The 20,158-nt window shown below is 37.9% G+C and overlaps 1 protein-coding gene across 3 annotated transcripts; it reads right to left on the reverse strand.

Annotated features, from left to right (window-relative positions):
• Nucleotides 1–1,706: 1,706 nt before the first annotated feature.
• On the reverse strand, nucleotides 1,707–16,906 carry LOC124127502. Of its 3 annotated transcripts, none has more exons than XM_048387017.1 (9): nucleotides 16,709–16,906; nucleotides 16,150–16,219; nucleotides 15,330–15,614; nucleotides 13,944–14,074; nucleotides 13,419–13,472; nucleotides 13,091–13,129; nucleotides 7,186–7,227; nucleotides 6,665–6,706; nucleotides 1,707–3,487 (listed from the first exon to the last, which is right to left on the reverse strand). In XM_048387017.1, exons 2-9 carry the CDS (start codon nucleotides 16,214–16,216, stop codon nucleotides 3,443–3,445), a joined length of 705 nt encoding a protein of 234 aa, XP_048242974.1. In that variant the 5' UTR covers nucleotides 16,217–16,219; nucleotides 16,709–16,906; the 3' UTR covers nucleotides 1,707–3,442. The 3 variants fall into 3 exon arrangements, with proteins under 3 accessions (XP_048242974.1, XP_048242973.1, XP_046346841.2); XM_048387016.1 differs by having other exon boundaries at nucleotides 16,697–16,904; XM_046490885.2 differs by lacking the exons at nucleotides 16,150–16,219; nucleotides 16,709–16,906 and adding an exon at nucleotides 14,331–14,480 and having other exon boundaries at nucleotides 15,330–15,412.
• Between the last annotated feature and the right edge of the window lie 3,252 nt (nucleotides 16,907–20,158).

Consider the following 20,158-nt stretch of genomic DNA (forward strand, 5'->3'; position numbering starts at 1 on the left):
TGCAAGCATCGACAGAATGATTAGCACATGGTTATGTTGCTTACCTGAGTGAAGTTAAATGAGTTTGTTAGTCAGCCACAGAGTGATGTGTGACTGACTGTCGTCAATATGTATACCTATTCTTGCTGTTACAGATAGTGTCATGTTCTGATGAAATATTGAATTGTTATTTTGAACTTTAGTTACTTAGCCTATCCTGACCAATTGCATTTGTTATAAAAGGGTTTGTGTTTGAAGTCCAGTATGGATAAGACTAAGTTTCCAGTTGCTTGTTTGTCACGGATGCATGAGTGTAAGAATACCTGGTACTGTAATTTCATGGTATTAAAAACAGATAGTAGGTGTATGCATTTGCATAACTTTATCTGACCAGCATAACAAGTTATACTGGCCATGGAATATGTTGTAATTATGTTATCAATTTGACTGTTAGCATATTTAATATATAGGAGGAAGATCGGTTAGTGTTTGATATGTCTTTATTTCATGATTAAAATGTATGTAACTTATCACCACACCCAATCACTAACATATTTCATGTATCGTTTTAAATATACTCAACAACAAAAGTTCCTGTGACACCAATATTTTAAAGTAAAGTAAAGTTTGGTTTTCAATATTATGTATGGAATTAAGTCACAAAAACGCAACTGCTACAGAAAAAGCATGCATTCCATGCAAAAGTTGACTTTTATGCAAGCCCTGTGCATTTCACTACCCAAGAATGGGTATAAAACATGTGCGTTAACAGGATTCCATATGCCTTGTTTAGCATCGTGCTGACAACAACCACTCAGAAAAATAGCAACATTACGCAATCATTCAACATTACGAAATGCCACGCCTGTCCAAACGTCTGTGAGCCATTGGTATGCTTGAAGCAGGATCGGTTCAACGTGATGATAAAAGACAATTTAACGTCCACAGAAACACCAGTTGGTGTTTATGGCAAGGTTGGCAACAGAAGAAAGCAGTCAGAGATCATCCTCGGAGTGGCAGGCCACGCATAACCAATAATCGACAAGACAACTGGATTCGAACAACACACCTACGAAATCGATTCAAGCCAGGAACAGTGACTGCAAGAAGCATCCCTCGCCTTCGACGAATATCTTCACAAACCGTACGTCGTCGCCTTAGATGTGCAGGGATTGTACCCAGAAGACTCGCCAGACGTCCCATTTTGACAGGAAACCACCATCAAGCACGTCTACAGTGATGCAGAAAGCGTCTACGCTGGACGGCCATGCAGTTGGGACAAGTTCTATTCAGTGTCTCACTGAGTCTCGTTTTCACCTCAGCCACAGCGATGGACGGATTCGAGTGTACCGACGTCGGGGTGAACGTTACGTCATCATTCCTATGGAAGAAGATCGGTTATGGATTACAGCAAGACAGGGGACCTGTTTGAGAGTGGTAGAGGGAAATCTCAATGGGCAGCGCTACCGCGACGAGATAATCGGCGCTGTTGTTCTACCGTTTTGCGACGTCATGGCCTAGGCATCACCTTTCAACATGACAACGCCCGGCCTCATATTGCTCGACTTTTCAGGATTTTCTTCAACAAAACAACGTGGCCGGCTTACTCCCCTGATCTTTCACAAATCGAGCACATGTGGGATGAGAGGGATCGGCGCCTTCGACGTAAACCATGTGATCCACAGACACTCCAGGAACTTCGAAACATGCTCCAGCAGATGTGGACAGGTATCCCACAGGACTTTGGGCGACGCCTGGTCCATTCCATGAGACGAAGATGTATTGCTTGCATCGCAACTAGAGGTGGGCACACACGCTTTTGATTTGTAAACTGACATTTTGGCATGTTCATGTTGTTTTATGAAATCACGCAAGTCAGTATGGCAAATTATACCATTTCAACAATTACAGGAGTCATGTATCTGTTGCAACCTGAAATTGTTTCAGATTTGGTAAAAAACATAACTTTGCATCAAATCTTATTCAATGTCACATGAACAGGTGTTCTTCAGTATACTTTTGACAAATTTGCCATTGCTAATAAATGCATAAATATCATATGTTGACTAAAGATACTGCGAAAGAAGCATATGTGTATGATTGTTACTAAACAACTATTACATGCATTTAAAGAAACACAGTTTAAAAAAGGATGCCTTTATCAAAGGCAAGACTTCGAGCATTTGACTATAATGACTATTTGGAAAGTGCCAATACAAGACTGTGATTTATATCCTTATCATTATCTCTGTTAATAATTAGTCATCTAACATCGTCGCTGTCTTTATACTAGCAGTAGATACATATATAACGAACGTAATTGGTAACTAGACTATACGTATTTAGAACAGTTTAGAATCTAATAATTCAAACATGTTTAATAACAGATATAGATATATATATATCCATATTCACAACTACTATATTTGTGTAGTCGGGAGATTTACCTGGTGTAGCATGTTCAACGATGGCTCCGAAAGGCTTCCAAAATGTACATGTCAGTTTCAGATAAACACATTTGTAAACTATCAAACAAATTAAACAATATTCAAAGGACCATGAAGTTAATGTCTAATTGTAATTCGATTTGACGATGCAAGCAAAATATGTTTATGATCATGAAGTAGTTAAATGATATCACACAACACATGACAGTTCTTTTCGGACAAATGCTGGATTATATTTCAGTATGTTGAATTTCCTCAATAGTTATCTTTGCATGCTCTATAGCCAGGATTTCAAAGAGAGTCACACGAATCTTGCAAAAGTGCAAGTCAGTTTGACGTTAGGGCGCTGTTATCCATACTCCATCAATACATCACACATGCATTCACACATTCTTGTGGGGAATTGAACCCAGGCATTCGACCTGTCGAGCGACCGCTGTAACAACGCGGCTACCCCACCGCCGAGTTTCCCACTCAGCCTTCTAGCTCAGGAGTTGTTAACAACACTTACCACCTCACTTAGCAACGCTCTCAAAATGTTAGACATGTAGGGGACGTTTACAAGCAGGGACACATATTACGCCTGATGCACTTCCTTAAATTTGACTTGTACCATTTGTTCAACTGTTTTATCGGGTGAGCCGAAGGCTTGCCTTTGCCTTTGCATGTGCTTGTGACGGGTGTCTCTGGTGGGTTAGGCTCTTTGAAATGTATTCATAGAAAGAGCATGTGCAATTGTACATCACACGTGTGTGAAATGTCGAAACCAGGTTGGAGCTGCTGGAATATTGCTCGACTAAGTGGAAGTCATCCCTCTTGCCATACAGTCTTGTGAATGGTTATTCGTAACATGCATTCTTGTTTAACTTATGTTTGGCAAGGGCAACAGAAAAAAACACATTTTAACCTAACATCGAAATGTTCTAATACGTGTCATGCATTTACAAAATTATGTATGGTACCTTTGCAGAAAGCAAAGACACATACATGTAATGGCCAGGTTCCATTGTACATGATCAGACAGTACTTTCATGGGAACTGGACGTCTTTCTGTGAATTTCCTGAAACAAAATATGTGTAAATAGTTATCAGGTTTATATGGAAAAGCCAAGCAACAACACATCGTATAGATATTTCGTCTGTGTAAACATCTTTACAGACATATTTACTGCGTTAAATTACAGATACAGACTATATGTTAGTTGAGGAATGTACGCAAGGCTACAATGTTTGGTACTCTTAATAAATGTTGTCTTTGGTGCAGGACAGATATTCCTAAAAAGTGTGGCAGGTATTCATGTATGCGGCATGCGCTCATGGCCACGTTTTTTCATGATGCTGCAAAAAGAGTATAAGCAATGTTAGTTCATCTGCTCCATAATTACTCAAATTTACATATTTTTCTATGACATATAAGGCTTCATACCGACTACTAATGACTAATTCATCTATGGAAAATTGGCATATAACACATTATGTATATTTTTATCACGAATAACGCTCCAAACTGAGAAATATCAAATATAAAAAATATCACCTGTACAAACGACGCTTCGTACCGACTTGGAATGACAATTTCACCTGTTCAAACTTTCAAATATTGAAGCCTAAAATTTTGAATAATGGATAACGGTCAATACTGACTGGGAATGTCACATACATGTAAATATGTATCACTTTCTAAACATAGTTTTTTACAAGCGAATTATGAACCTGTTCTTCGCCATAATAATGCCCCAAACGGTGCATTAAACCCAGGGTCATTCTCCTTAGCCAACATTCCCAACATGCATTTTACAGTCTGTCAAGGTTTACGAAGACATTGAGCTACAATACGGGCACTGCGGTCGGTGAAAGGGAAATGTATTCAGTTCAAATGGTCCATGTGAGTGCATTTTCTGATCAATTTGTCTAATAGACAACACTTTGATAAACAGAAAATGTGTTGATTCTCATGTCTAACACTCTTGCTTAACAAAAGTAAAATCTTACATGACTGAGTCTCAACAGTGTTGACATGGGTTGGTTGTTATCGGTCTGGCATGTATTTGTGTCTTTGGCGACTGACGCTTTGAAAACCTTTCCGTAACATTTAGCAATGTACCCAATAGCGCATACAAATTATACGACCTCAACGGTACATTCACTGAAGGATCCGGGTCAACTGTCTCGGTCTTGTGTTTGTGCTTTACAGGAAAGCAGATGAGAAACAACTATTACATTCAGATGACTAAAGACGTAACCTTGTCCATTCATCAGGGAGGTTTCAAGCAAATTCGCCTTCTGTTAATAAAATGATCTCCTATTCAAAACCACACCTGCATGTACATACGGGTGCTTTTATGCCAATCGTTGAATGTACAGTATACAGCTTATTTATAGTGATCCTACTGACGGTATAGTTTCATTGTATGAGCATACATACAGGTCGTAAGAACCGTTTCGTGGTCCCTGTGGTTTGACTTGGCATTAAAGGCGAGCTTTTTATCTTAAAGTTGCACAGTAATTAAGACATCATAATAACTATTTAAAAACATCACATATGATTCGAATTGTTAAACATATAAGAGTTTGTGAAATTGACTAAAGCGTATGGTTATGGCGTTTTTGTATGGATATATTTTCATACAACTCTGTGTATATTTATAAGGTTATCAATTATTATATATGTCGAGCAAAAATGATAGTCCACTTTGATGTCAATTGTGGATGTCGGGGTGATTGGAGCTCAGTATCAATTACGATAAACAGGTGCAAAGCAAACTATTTCATTTGTTAAGATTAGACTAATTAGATAGACGTTTGCTCCAGAGAAATCGAAGAAAGTGAAAGTCAATTCGTATAATGATAACTATTTGTTTACCTCGATACATGCAGATATATAAACAACTGTATTACTTTGTTTACTCTGGCAGCAATACAACTACCATCAATATCGCGGAATGAGGTAGTTCATCAACAGGAGAGGTGACATTAGTGAATGTATTCTCACGTTGTTCTACAGTGACATCTTTTGTAGTATGTTTACAACACATTATCATCCTCAAATGTAAATTGTCTGTTAAAAAACTACCTCAGTTCGTCAGTTTCTATGACAGTGCGTCGTAATACATTTACATCAAGTACAAGACGTCAACGATAAACGTGACGGGAGAGATTTCGGAAGTTGTTAATGAACCTGTGGCGATAACATGTGTTTGGCCGATCATTGAAAGGCATTTGTAATATAAAAGATTGCTTTACTGTCACGGTCGGTCTAGACACGGATCGAGTCGTTACTACAAATAGATCTGCGTTTCTTCGTTCTGTACATTAGGATGGGTCATAGCGAGGATATTCGTGAGCGATCATGCAATCAAAGAACGCTGTATTCGGAGAACCAAATTAGACAAACGTTAGACAGAGTGAAGCCAGTGTCTTGTTTGGCAATCGAAGTGTTGCAGTAAGTTGTTTGTGTTTGCTTTAGTTTAATGTGATCTAGAGTTGATGACTTTGCATTGAAAAACAGAAATAAAGGGAAAACCAATTAATTTCGATGATCAGTCAGTGTAACCGTAACCGCTCCGGGATCATCTAGTTATATAATAGCGTCTCTCACTGATTCTTAACCGTGCACTATGCATTATTCAATATGTTGGGAACGCATTGCCACAAATATCCGTATTGTTACTTTTATGTTTCCTCCCAAAATATGTTACTATTTAATACCCTACGGAATACCCTAGCGTCCGAACTATAACGGTCCGTGTTATTACAAAAAAACAACAACGTTTAACTGACAAAATGTGTGATAATCTGATGATGGGCATGTGCAAATACAATAATTTAACAAGGGAAGCACATGTGGTGGTTTCGCTAACGCTGACTGACTGAGTGAGCCTCTCACCACCCCCTAGTCAACATTTTATGTAGATATTCACTCTCTGTCACCATCATAATTTCAAACGTAATGCTTAAGTGGGACTCTGACTGTGACTCTGACTGTGTTTTGATATTTACTGATATTTCACTGGAGAGTTTACCAGCTAATGACAATATGGATGATGGACTGGAATTAACTAAACATGACAAATACAGAGCCCTGCGAGCTCACATAGAACATGGGAAATACTTTCACTTTTTAATCACTTTTAACCAAAAGCGTATGAGCCTACAATCACAATCAGATAGAAACTCCAATAATAGTGAACATAATTTCTATTCAAAGTACATACAAAAGAAGCAATGTATAAGCTCACCTCTGGTATTTGATCTTCAGCAGACATTGGTTTTGGGGGAACCTGAAAAGAGACATTTATTGCATAAATTTGATATAGCAGTTGATGCATTGTGTAAATGTAAGTTCCCCATATTTATATTTAAGTATTGCTGTTCAAACCAAATGAATCATATCCAAAGGTTGGTGTCAAGCGACTGACGGTTTGTGTCACACTTGTGAACATGTTATCAAAATTATTATAACTGGCATTTCAAAGTACATCCATGAGTGACACTGATTTAGATTCTAGTGAAATACTTGTCTTACAGAATCTTTGATCTCGATTTGTTTCTATGTTATGGCCTTCTTAAAAGAAAGGAATGCCAGATTATGCTGGAAAGTTATAATATGTGAATACACAAATATATAGTAACCAAATACTTATGACCACACAATCACAATCAGGTAGAAACTCAAGTAATATTAAAAGCAGACGAGGCATTAGCTGACAGCAAAATATCTATTCAAAGCACATACGGAAGAAGCAATGTATAAACGTACCTCTGGTATTTGATCTTCAGCAGGCATTGGTTTTGGGGGAACCTGAAAAGAGAAATTTATTGCATAGATTTAATGTTGCAATTGAACCATCATCTAGCTTGTAAGTCCCCCATAATGTACGTAAGTGTTGCTGATCCAATCTCAATGTGGGTATATGTCAAGCTGCTGACGGTTTCTGCAATACTTGTGTAGATTTTATACAAAAAAAGTATACCAGGCATTTCCAAGTACATCCAAGAGGGACACTGATCTGGAATGCGCTGAAATACATGTCTTACATAATCCCTGACCTCGATTTGTTTCTATGTAACGGCCTTCTTAAAAGAATGGAATTCTAGAATACATGTACGATGGCAATGATGTTTTCTTTCATGCGTGACAAATATTCGTATACATCGATTGAGCGACACAAGCTCGGCACAAGTTGTTCTCCTCTTGTAACGCAGATGTATGTAGAATAGAGCTAAATAATCACGTATTAGGTATTCGTGTATTAGGTGGCAAACGCTCAGGGACACATTTTCTCATGATGGTGCATAAACAGTATGAGCAGTGTACAACTTGACACTCTAACGAATAACGCTCCCTCTGTGAAAACTTGGAATATAGCACATCATATGTATAATGACAATGAATGATGTTCAACAATGAATTAAATATTAACCAGTTCATCTGTAGAAACGACGCTAGGCATCAACTTGAGATTGACAAATTTTCACACTTGAAATATTAAATGTATATTAATATTATGTTTGAATGACGGTCAGAACAGAACAGAAATTTGCTTTGGATTGCTTTGGGTTTGATATGGCATCGGTCACAGTCACAAATACGTGTTGCATTGGCGCCAGTATTAAAACAGCCATATTTTGCTGATATGACTTATGATATTAACATAGGATGAACGCATTAACCTTACACAAGGGAGGATTCATTATGTTTGTTTGTTTGTGTGTGTGTTGTTTAACGCCGCACTCAGCAATATTTCAGCTGTATGGCGGCATTTTGTGAATAATCGAGCCTGGACAAGAAAGTCCAGTGATTGACATCATGGGCATAGAGCCAGGCAATTGGGATACGATGACATGCATCAACCAAGTCAACGACCCGAATCACCCGATCGCGTTAGTCTCCTCTTACGACAAGCAAAGTCGCCTTTTACGTTAAGCATGGGTTGTTGTAGACTTATTCTACCCCGCATCTTCAGGAGTAGATTCATTATGAGACGGGTATTTTTTCATTATTGAATAAACATGGACATGTCCTCGTGTTTATATAACAGCGCTCACATACGGGTGACATTTATTACAACATCGCTAAAACAAAACTCTTAACATACCCTTTCTAATAAACACGTTCTAGTTCCTTTATCACTGAATTATTAAACAGAGATTAGAAAGTCAACAGCGCAGCTTGAGCTCAGTGCATAACATGCATGTCTTCTCTGCTCTTATCTAGGTTTACTGAATAAACACTTTGATCAATGGTATAGCTCTTTAACATGGGGCTCAATAGATTTTGACAATACATTCTCGGAAAAACGTAATCCACTTTAGGAAAATGATATTATGCACACTTCAAATTCTGTTCATACTCTCACAATGGATTATAATATTGACGTCCAAACATCTTGCCTATGAAGTAGTGAATGGTCTCTTGACGAAATTGAATCACATCGGATCAGGGCTTTTGAATCAATGTGAGCATAATCTATTTCTGGCGGATCGAATCCATACGACTACTCTGATGTTTAAGAAGGTGACTCCATGATTGCACCTTCTAGATTTAGAGATATGTTTTATAGATAAATAATAATTGTTTAGAAATCATCCAGATTCCCACACATTTAATGACAAATTGATGTGAATAGATACTAACTTCATAATGGACGGCCACAATGCTATACTAGCATATCTAGAGTGCCCCCGGCTAAGTGACATGGATACATTAAACGTTAATAGGCACATTTATCACTAACTTCAACCCATGACTATCCGGTAATAATTAATCTTCACCAACCAGGGCTTGTCGTAAGAGGCGACTAAAAGTATCGGGTGGTGAGGCTCGGTGACGTGGTTGATGCAGTCACCGTATTGTAATATGGCAGTGTATTGTTTTGTTTTACAGTGATCGCAAATATATTAAAATGTGCATTATTGTAAGGAGTTTTGTATTGTTCCCAAATATTTTCATCTGTAAATATCTTATTAATTTAATGATGAGGCTTGTCACAACTGTATAATCCCTTTAGGCCTTATCCTTTATCAGCTTGTCACTATAACATTAACAACTAATGCTTTGAACAATTGTAGATGAATATTCCTTATTTAAAGGGGCACTGATCTAACACAATTCCCCGGACTGGTTGTTGCCTTTGTTATTGTTTTTTACCCCGTGAGTACCCGGATGATACGCAACGCAACTGAGCGTGACCAGAGACTGGGCTACCGCCTGCAAGGACAGCTAAATAAACTTGGAGGCTGGAGGCAATATTTGTTTTACGCATTTTTGCATAAACACTGGTTGGTTAACCGGGATCTAAAAAGATTTCAACAAAGGGCGCATGTTAATTAATTTCTTCAGCCTAAACTAACAGACAAAAAGAACGGCGGAGCTCATCGGATGTCGTCATTTGGAAATACCCCAGATGGTTATAGTTAACACTAAAAAAAGTATCCATGCAGTGAAAGCATTTTCGGTTTTCGGATTGCGTCGATAATACGATTACTACTCCCATGTTGTCATCCACGTTTTCTCGCATAACCCTACACTTGTGTATTTGTCGTCATTCACTTGATGCTCAGTTAATGAATTTATAACAGGTACAATTAGTGGTAGCACCACATAGATTACCTGACAAAGGTTCCCATTTGGCATTTATTGTGTCTGGGGTAGTTATTCAATCTAAATCTAAAGGTTTGAAGTGAGGTGAAATGTGTGTTATGTAATATGCACGTGGCAGACCAGCACTTTTTTTTTTGTAAATCAACAGATCGTTGCTAGTCAACAAAGGATTAACAGAAAATACGTTGATTGATTAATCACTGTTATCTTGCACAGTGGATATGTCAAAAGTGAGTGTTTACATGTCTAGGTTTACTAAAACAAAGGGAATACACACACATCCTTGTGTGAAGTGCCGATGTAAAAACAACATACTTTGTTCAAAGGGTGAACTGATAATACGTTGATTGATTGATCATTGTTATCTATCACTCAATGTTTTTTTTAGGAACCGTGGACGTTATGAAAATAGTTGTCACGTGGGCTTTCTCAGCTGACCCTTGAGACTTCACACCTATGTGAAACACCTGAAACAATCCATGTGATCAGTTGAGAAACGAACACGAGTTATAATATCCCGAAACGATATATATCTTTTAAAATATGTGATTGTTACAGAGACACGTGACATCGAAAAGGTTTCTTTGTACAGCTGCAGACGAATGGGATATTGTTCCTTTGTGTGGATATTCACGGATACATTCCTCGAACAAGGAAGCTGCCTAAAATATATACACAAAAATTTGGTAGGTTGTAATTATGGTATTTGCATTTTGTTTTCCTTCATTTGCTGTAGCATTGAACCGATTCGTCCTTGTTTCTCTACGTCTTGGTTGGGAAATTCTTCAGTGCGCAATAGACGTTGTTTTCACAGGCATTTTCCCTTGTAAACGTGTATATATTACCGTCAATTTGTAAAATGTAATTATCTCAGGCAATTTATGAAATGTGTAAATATTTCAGTCATTTTGTCCAGATTGATTAAGGCGATCAAAAGGGCCTACAAACATCACAACAGATTATTATGTAGGATTAGAAGCCAAACAACATAGAAATGTACTTTTCAACGTAACATTTTCAGTCTCTTGGTGATGACATTAAACATCAAAATGTTTTGAATTCGTTATCATAATGATACAGATGGAAATGTTTTTCAGTCACTTTGTTAATTAACTGAATATTTAGGCGTTGAATAAATTTGAAAATGTTACACATTTTGACAGTAAAAGATATACACACTATCAAAAAGCAATGCTCAGTTGAAATATTTACTTTGTGTTGCAAGTCAAAATGGTGTAAACGAAAATCGCAAAATTACCAAGCAAGTGACTTATCAAAACTTCGCCACCATTACCGATGCTAACCACAAAGATACCTACATTTCCTCATTATCTCCAAAACTGTATTTCATTTTGTTGATCAATGTGACCATACGCCCTCAATATTACTACCCATACAAGTGACTAATGCGCTTACGAATGGCGCAGCAGAGGTCGCGAACTAGTCTAGATTTCTGCTATACATCCTGGTACTCACTGGGAAAAAACAATAACAAAGGCAACAACCAGTCCCGGGGAATTGCGTTAGATCAGTGCCCCTTTAAACCTTCTACACTTGATAAACTTCCCCGGATTTTTCGAAAGGTTTTGATGCATAACGTCTTAGGCCCAAAGTATTGAAACAAATGTAACAAATGGTCAATTTCAGCACCAGATACTAGTCACAACCAGTGAAATATCAGAAAATAGTTCTGGATATATTTCTTGCTATTGTGGAATTAATATTTTTCGTTTCTATTTTATGGTATATTGTGCATCCTCGCGAGACATAAGTAATAATGAAGTATTGTCTTTAATACATACATGTATACTGAGACATAAGCAAGTTTCCTTTATCTGAGCTATACAGTCAAAAGCTTAATCCAAGTAAATAGAATTTCAAAACTTCAGTGAAGTCTGACCGACCGATCCCGCTAGTCGCCTCATACGACACGTATGTGCTTCGTAAATTGATATATTAGTGTTGATGATGTATGGGGTTGTTTCTGGTATATTCATTTTGATCAATGCCAGGTCTTTCTTTGACTTAACCAATTGCCAAGGCAGAGAAGACAGAAGGTGTAGCGTTTATATATGTTCAAGAAAAACAGGTTAAATTAGTTTTTCCAAGAGGTGGAATAAGAGATGACATCTTATTGTGAAGATTTCCATGAGGGTGACTAAACACAAAGCTGTAAGCAGGGTTGTGTTGTTTAAGATATGTCTTATCAGGATCACCGTTCTGGAAGAGCCAAGAGAGTCTAAGACCTTGATAAAGGATTCAATTGGGTATTTGAAGGTTGCTTTTGCAAGCCCCACAATAAATGATGGAGCCATTGCTAAGTTTGGAGAGGAAACGTGGATATGTGGGGTTGACTGATATCCTACCTACTATGAATTAGAAACAAATTATAAGAATCACACTACCCTCAGACAATTTGCTTTCAAGTATTTTATACGTGGCAAGAAAGTAAGACGGTGGCGAAATATATACCAAAGAATGTGTCTTCCTTTTTTGGGGATGCAAACAAGATATACTGCTGGGTCACAATGTGCTCATCTCGTTCACGAGCAGTTGCAGAGGTGTGACCTTTAGCCTATACATTTATCACGAATGTTTACCTCATAGTTTTTCTTCCAACAAGCAAGACTAATACGTACTAATATTATTTATGTTGTGCGAATTAGTTAGGGCATTGCTTGCCATGACGATCAAGACAACACCTGCGAAACATTATCGATACCCATGAAAAATATCGAACCTGGTATTTGCAATTACATCCAAGCGAAACACTGATTTGGAATTCAGAGAATACACTTGATATAAATAAGGTTTTAACTAGATATGTTTCCATATTCTGATGTTCTTAAAACATAGGGATTCCTGAATTTACCGGCAATAAACGTATGTGCATGCATTGTTATTAAGCAAACACATGTCTCGGAAGTACTAACCAGTCAATAGACAAATGCAACTGAACACTCAAGACCACACAATCACAACTCAAAGAATAGTAGGAGTAGCTAAGATAGCCAAATAGTTATTAAGTGCACGGACGGAGGAATGAATCTATAAGAATTACCTGTATTTGTAAATCGTCAGCCTCCATGTGTTTTGGAACCTGGAAAGAGAATTGATTTTGTATAAATTCAATATAAAAAATGATGCATCATACGGGGTTTGCATTTGATCTCGGATATAACTTCTACTAACAGACTTATAATCATTGTATGGCAAAAGAAGTGGTGTCACAGATTGGTTGAGTGAAGCGTTTGCTGCAGCATGGGCTATTGTATTACCAAGGATGCCAACATAGCTTGGTAAGAATTTGATATACTTTACACCTTTATCGGTCACAAGCATTCGCTAAGGTATGGCATTCCGCATTTACTCGTATCACAAATGTTTACCTGATTGCTGTGATTCCGTTTGAACCAAGGAAGACTCCTAGTTATGCTGCACATCTATAATGAGAACAAAAATGCAGATGAGGCATTTGCTGACAGCAAAACATATATCAAAAGCACTGGCAAAAGAAGAAACTTGTAAGACGCTGCACCCCTGAAAAGAGAATTTATATTGTGTAATTCGATATTAAAATTGATCCATCGTATGGCATTTAAATTCCCAATAATTTACATTTGGCAGTTTGAAAGCAATGGGATCCAAACCCAAGGTCGGCATGACACTGGCGACTCGATATTATCAGATATTATCAACATTAATCAGACATATTATACCTGGCATTCTCAAATAGACCAATAAGGGAATTTGATCTCGATCAAAAGCATTGGCTTAGGTATTGGCTCCTTCATAAATCCGTATGACAAATATTTACAAATTTAGTTCCACGTGAAACAACCACGATTGATGCAATGTACGAATCACAACTTTAGTTGTGTTACGAGATTGGTTCAGTGTTTATTTATTTCTACCTTCCATCCAGCGTTTTTGGTTCTGAGATTCTTGACTAATAGGAGGACGATGATAACGATCATAACGATGATTACGATCCCCATGCCCATTGCAACTGTGGAGCCCGATTCGTCACAGCGACAACTGTCATCTAAAAGAGTAATATCATTTTATCATTGACTTACATTAGGTATTAGAAAGGATGCTTTAATTGGTTTTGAAAAAGTATGCAGATATTGTGACATTGTTTTCTATGTTTGAAACAAATCTAAAGTTATTACATGTACATGCAGAATGACAGCATACTATTCGTATCTGAAACATAACCTGGTATAATGCGTTAAATGTAAAAGATATCTGGGGGCATGTTGGAATCAACAATTACATTATTTATTATATATTCCTACCACAATGTCACAAGCTTTCGTCTTGGACAGAGAGATCAACAATATGGAAATGATCTGTCTGTAACTGGTTGAATGTTCTTCCCATTGCCTAAGATATTATAACATCCGTCAATTATTCAGTCTTCAGGGACTGACCATTTGTAGCTGTAACTGAAATAAAATTAATCTCGATACAAAATCCTAGCCCCGCCCCAACCCTTCTCGGAATATCAAATGGTTGGTTCCTAACATGAAAAAAACTATAAATATGCTGGTTTTAATAACCTAATATGTTTAACATAAATGGTTATCGTACATATGCACCACGTACCGTACTCAAGACTTAGTAGTTGAACACCCTCACACAAAAGTGCCTGACGAAAGTTTCCACATTCGAAGAATACCTTCACAATCCCGAAATGTGAAGCTGTCATACGTTGTTTGACGACAAAATATTCCTTTGTAGTTTCATTAACGGTTTCATTGAGGAGTGTTATATCATTCTTCCCCATCATTAACCGAAGCTGGGCGGTATCAGAGCAGTAATATCTTGAAATTGAAATGTTCAGTAACAAATCCTCGCCAATGCGCAGGGAACTAGTGTCCGGTGGACTTGTTATTTGGCGTGCTGGTATACCTGTTATTAAATTGAATACTATTCTGATACATATTTAACGGCATCCTTTTTGCAACACCAGTAACTTGCTTTTGTTTAAAGGGGCTAAAGAGTGGGTTTTTTTTACAAAAAGGCACAGACACAAGAAGTCACCAGAGACTAATATTATATCAAAAACATTATGTCCATGTCGCTTCGTGAGAGGGTCGTCTTAAATAAAATGTCATAACTGTGACTTAACATTCAGCGTGCATATCCTACACACTCCGTTTCTGGTTTACTTTGTTATAGCACTCTTATATCTCTTGCGAAATCTACCAATGAAACCTCTCGAACAGAACACAATATACAGTGTTGGTGGTTGTTCGGACAGGTAATAATCCCAAAATGTACGAAATACCTACTTGCAACTGACAGGTGGCAAGTCGCCTCTCCGGATCCAGTAACGCATTTCCATGTTCCCGCATCGGATAACTGTACACGTCCTATGATGAGTGTAGTGTGAGTGGCGTTAAGGACAGATATACACATGGAAGGATCTGCGTCACACCCTTCACCAGTCAGTAGCCTTTGGGCAACAGTCCGACCGCTTGGGTTGATGTATTCGTGTGATATAGTTTCCCCGGAGCAGTACAACTGTGCTGAAGAGTCAATGAAACCGGTGTCAGGGCAGATGAGTTCAGTGGAAACTGTGAAGAAATAAATGTGTGTGAATGAAAATTGTTATTTTTATATCATTTTAATTGATTTAACAAGGCGTTGGTGAGTATACTTTAGAAGCTTCAAAGTTGTGGAAAAATCAGTCTGGAATATCGGCTGAACCAAATTCCGACCCATAGGCCGTAAAATACAAAACATTGTTTGTATGTATTTGAAAGGATCCCTGAAAACCAGAGTTTTTGTTTGTTTGTTGTTTAACGGCGCACTTAGCAATATTCCAGCCATATGACGAATTAGTTGCCAAAGATCAAATAGCCTATCATTGAAAGGTGATTATAAAATTGTGTCAACAGATACTGAGGTAAATTCAAAGATTGCTATATACTGTAACTGTCAGTCTAGGCCCGGATATAGTTTGGGTGTTCATGTCTTCGTTTTGTTCACTAGAATGGGTCTTACACATGCACGTACATTCGCCTAAAAAAAGGCAAATCAAATTACTATAAAATTCTGAACATCATGCCATTGGTGAATGTTTGTCATTTTGTCAACAATACAACTTACCAGATAGGAGACATGTTAACAGAAGCAAAATCTGTCCACTGCTTTCATTTGTCATCATCGCAATCATCCACTGAAAACAAACATTCATGGCTTTATCAGAATCAAGGAACTGTTAACATGTTGCAAAGAATAATACAAAATCGAAATGCATATATAAACTACCATGACTAGGATATTGTTATGCTGTATGGTCATCGGGATGGCACTTAACCGGCTCAGTTGGTAAAAAAGACATGAATTTAATTGAAAACTAAAATGACGAAAGACTTGAAAACTAAAATGACGAAAGACTGAACCAGTGCACATTGAAACCAACATACACAACAAAACATATTCCAAATAGTTTATATACCAACTGGTCCTCAGAGAGGGTTGTAATCCGAAAAGTGTATCTAAACAGCAATATGTAATGTAAGATTCATTAGTTGCTGTCCCAAGTTTCACACCCAACCCTCCCTACACAACTTACAGCTTCGGATAAAATTTGACCATCGACACTTATCTAAACTAATTCAGTTGATTCGCATCTATCACTGTAGAAACTTACCGCTGTCCAAACCTATGTCTCTCTCGCTGTTCCACTTGCTCTACAGCTTGCATATGAAATGTGCGTGTACAACGAATGCATGTCCTTCTATTCAACAACAGGCCGGGGACTAACCATAAAACGACAGCAAACGTCTCTATGGCCATTTGTATTGCCATTCAAATGTGCACGTCGGATTAACATTCTTGAGTGAATACTGCATTCAAGTGTTGGTGCCGCTTACTCAACGTTTTTTTTTTTTTTAAATGAGGCCTAAATGGGCATTCACACGGTACAACCAGTTGTATTTAATTTGTTGTATGCAACACATTGCATCGTGTGAACACGCAACTCGGACCAACTGCGTGGATCGATGCTCATGATGTCAATCACTGGATTGTCTGGTCCAGAATCGATTATTTACAGACCGCCGTCATATAGCCTTTATATGGATGAGTGCGGCTTTAAAGAACGTGGTGTAAAAAGCATCGTCAGTACTTCAAATCTGTTATCTGCTCCGCACATTGCATCCACATCAGTCCACGGTAGGGTTCGCATAAAGTCCATGCCCGGAGAAGGGCTCGTTCCATTACCTGACAATACTGTGCAGACAACAGTACCCAGACCCGGGTGATGGAGAAACATAGTGCTTTCAAACTATGTTTACATTGACGGTGCTGTTTCGACCCGTGAAGATCCGGGATAGAATAGGTCTTCTGCAACCCATGCTTGCCGTAAAAGGCGACTATGCTTGTCGTAAGAGGATACTAACGGGATCGGGTGGTCAGGCTGGCTGACTTGGTTGATGCCTGTCATGGTATCCCAAATGCGTGGATCTATGTTTATGTTGTTAATCACTTGATTATCTGGTTCAAACTCGAATATTAGTGGACCACCGTCATATAGCTGGAACATTGCTGAATGCGGCGTTAAACAACAAACAAACAAACACTACTTTCCATCTTCCTGTGTAGTATCCCGGATACTACAAATGTACACAACGTAGTTAGCCAATAAAATCATGTAAGAATACATGCTTATTCAAAGACACCGTCTTTTCTCATGAAATAGAAGACCTTCTGAAATTGATTTGTCATAAATGATTTAACAAAATCAAAGCAAAGGAAGCTTTATTGCAACTGCATATCAGTACAAATAGCAAAAATATGTGCAACAGAAATATATGGTTTCTTATTTCCGGATGTGTCATATTTTCTTGATTTTGATTTAAAATTCATGAACAGGTACCGTAAATGACGGGAAATAGATGGCTTGATGCCCATTCTCAACATAGGTAAATCTTAACAAGCAGGAGAGGAAAGCCGCAAGCAAGTTTACACACACTTTTTCCCCATGTTATACTAAGCTGTAACATCTTCATCAAGAATGGCAAATACAAAGCGTAAAGAGATCGTGTCCCCTGTACCAAATTAAAAAAACCACAAAAAGACACAAACAATCTGAACAATAAAAATACATTTGTTTAAAGCGGCGACGTAATTTACAAATAATGTGCAGGATCCTCTAACATTTAAACAACAAAATGAATATTAAAAAAAAGCAAAATATGAAAGCAATTCAAAAGAACGAACAAAACAATCATTTCTTTATATGTTTCCATGGAACATATAAACCATACCCCACTTACACGTGTAACAAGATTTATAACATGTACATGCCCCAAACTAGGGCGTCTACAAAAATAAGAAACTAAAAACCTTAAACAACAGATGAAATGAACTTTGAAAACTTTGAAACATGAAAACAATGTACATGTTCGCATGTTTCACTACATTACCATTCAACACAAGTCTTCATAAAACGATTACAAAAGTGCAATAAATACCCGCAGCGACTTAAATAGTATCAAATGTATAAAGACGCAGACAGAAAACAAAATAACGCCGTTATATGGGCTCTTTGATTTGTTTGAATGCTTGTTGTTTAACGCCGCACTCAGCATTATTCGATCTAAATGACGGCGGTCTGTAAATAATCGAATCTGGACCAAACAATCCAGTGATTGACATCAGTAGCATCGATCCACGCATGACATAAATCAACCAAGTCAGCGAGCCTGACCACCCGATCCCGTTAGTCGCCTCTTACGACAAGCATGGGTTGCTGAAGACCTATTCTACCCTGGAGCTTCACGGGTCGCTCCTCTTGTCACTGTACCCGGATCAGTCATGTTCATGTCGGTGGAAGATGAACTTTGTATGTGAAGAGAGTCATCAACCTGGTTTATCGAATTAACTGTACTTAAATTATGTCTGTTGCGCCAGCAACGCAAGACAACGAAGGCGATGATCACAATATCGCAGACACCTAGTGCAATTAGTATGTGAATCAATTCTTCAGTAGTGTCAGCGATAGTGGTAGTAGTACTGGTATCTGAAACATAATGTTGTACGTATTATGAATAAATTGATATCAGGGTAGTGTACGTGTTAGTTCGACACGTTCATTTCAATCATTCATTTATTTATATGTGTTATTTAACGCAGGCCTCTGCGATATTCCAGCTATAAGACGGCGGTCTGTCTGGACCAGACAATCCAGTGATTGGCATCATGCGCATCATGACATGCATCAACCAAATCAGCGAGCCTGACCACCCGATCCCCTAAGTCGCCTCTTACGACCAGCATAGTCGCCTTTTACGACAAGAATGGGTTGCTGAAGACCTATTCTATCCCGGATCTCCAATGGTCTTTTTATTAAGTAAACACACTGTCATAGTATATGCTCGCTGACTTAGTTGATGCATGCATCGATCCCAATTGCTTGGATCGATGATCAGGATATTAATCACTGGATTGTCTGGTCCAGACTTGATTGTTTACAGACCGCCGTCATATAGCTGGAATATTGCTGAGTGCAGCGTTAAACAACAAACCAACCAACCAAATAACGAAAACATATCACATGGAGTAAACATGGTCATAATTATATTTTCTTATATTTCTTATATTTATATAATATTCCAGCCATATCACCAGACCGCCGTGACCACTGCACCGAAACCTGTCGACACCAATACGAAATCAGTGAAATCTTCAGTGCTTTATTGCAACACAAATCCACAAATTCTATCTCTGTAAGCGTAGTATTACATTATTTATCTATTTTCACTACCGATAATCGTTTTACATTGTATATTTTTAGCCAAATTATCAGTATTCCCATCAGAAAAGAGCTGTTTTGAACGTGATTTCAATGTTAAGGGCAATCCAGTGAGATTAAGGCAACGCATTTTTGCACAACACTTAAACTTAAACCTTCAATTAAGTATTAAATCATCTTCCTACAATTATTTCTTCATGTGTGAATTATTCTTGGTCTACTGCTGACCACTCGAAATGTTCGGATAATCCATACACAATACTACGTTTGATTATTATCCCCGCAACGCGTCAGTCCGTCTGTCTGTGTAATATGTTGTTTCCGTACCAGATCTTGAACAAATGAACAAGATTTCTT

Source organism: Haliotis rufescens, unplaced genomic scaffold (genome assembly GCF_023055435.1).
Source record: "Haliotis rufescens isolate VD_foot unplaced genomic scaffold, xgHalRufe1.0.p SCAF_63, whole genome shotgun sequence".
In the NCBI taxonomy this organism is placed as follows: Eukaryota; Metazoa; Mollusca; class Gastropoda; order Lepetellida; family Haliotidae; genus Haliotis; species Haliotis rufescens.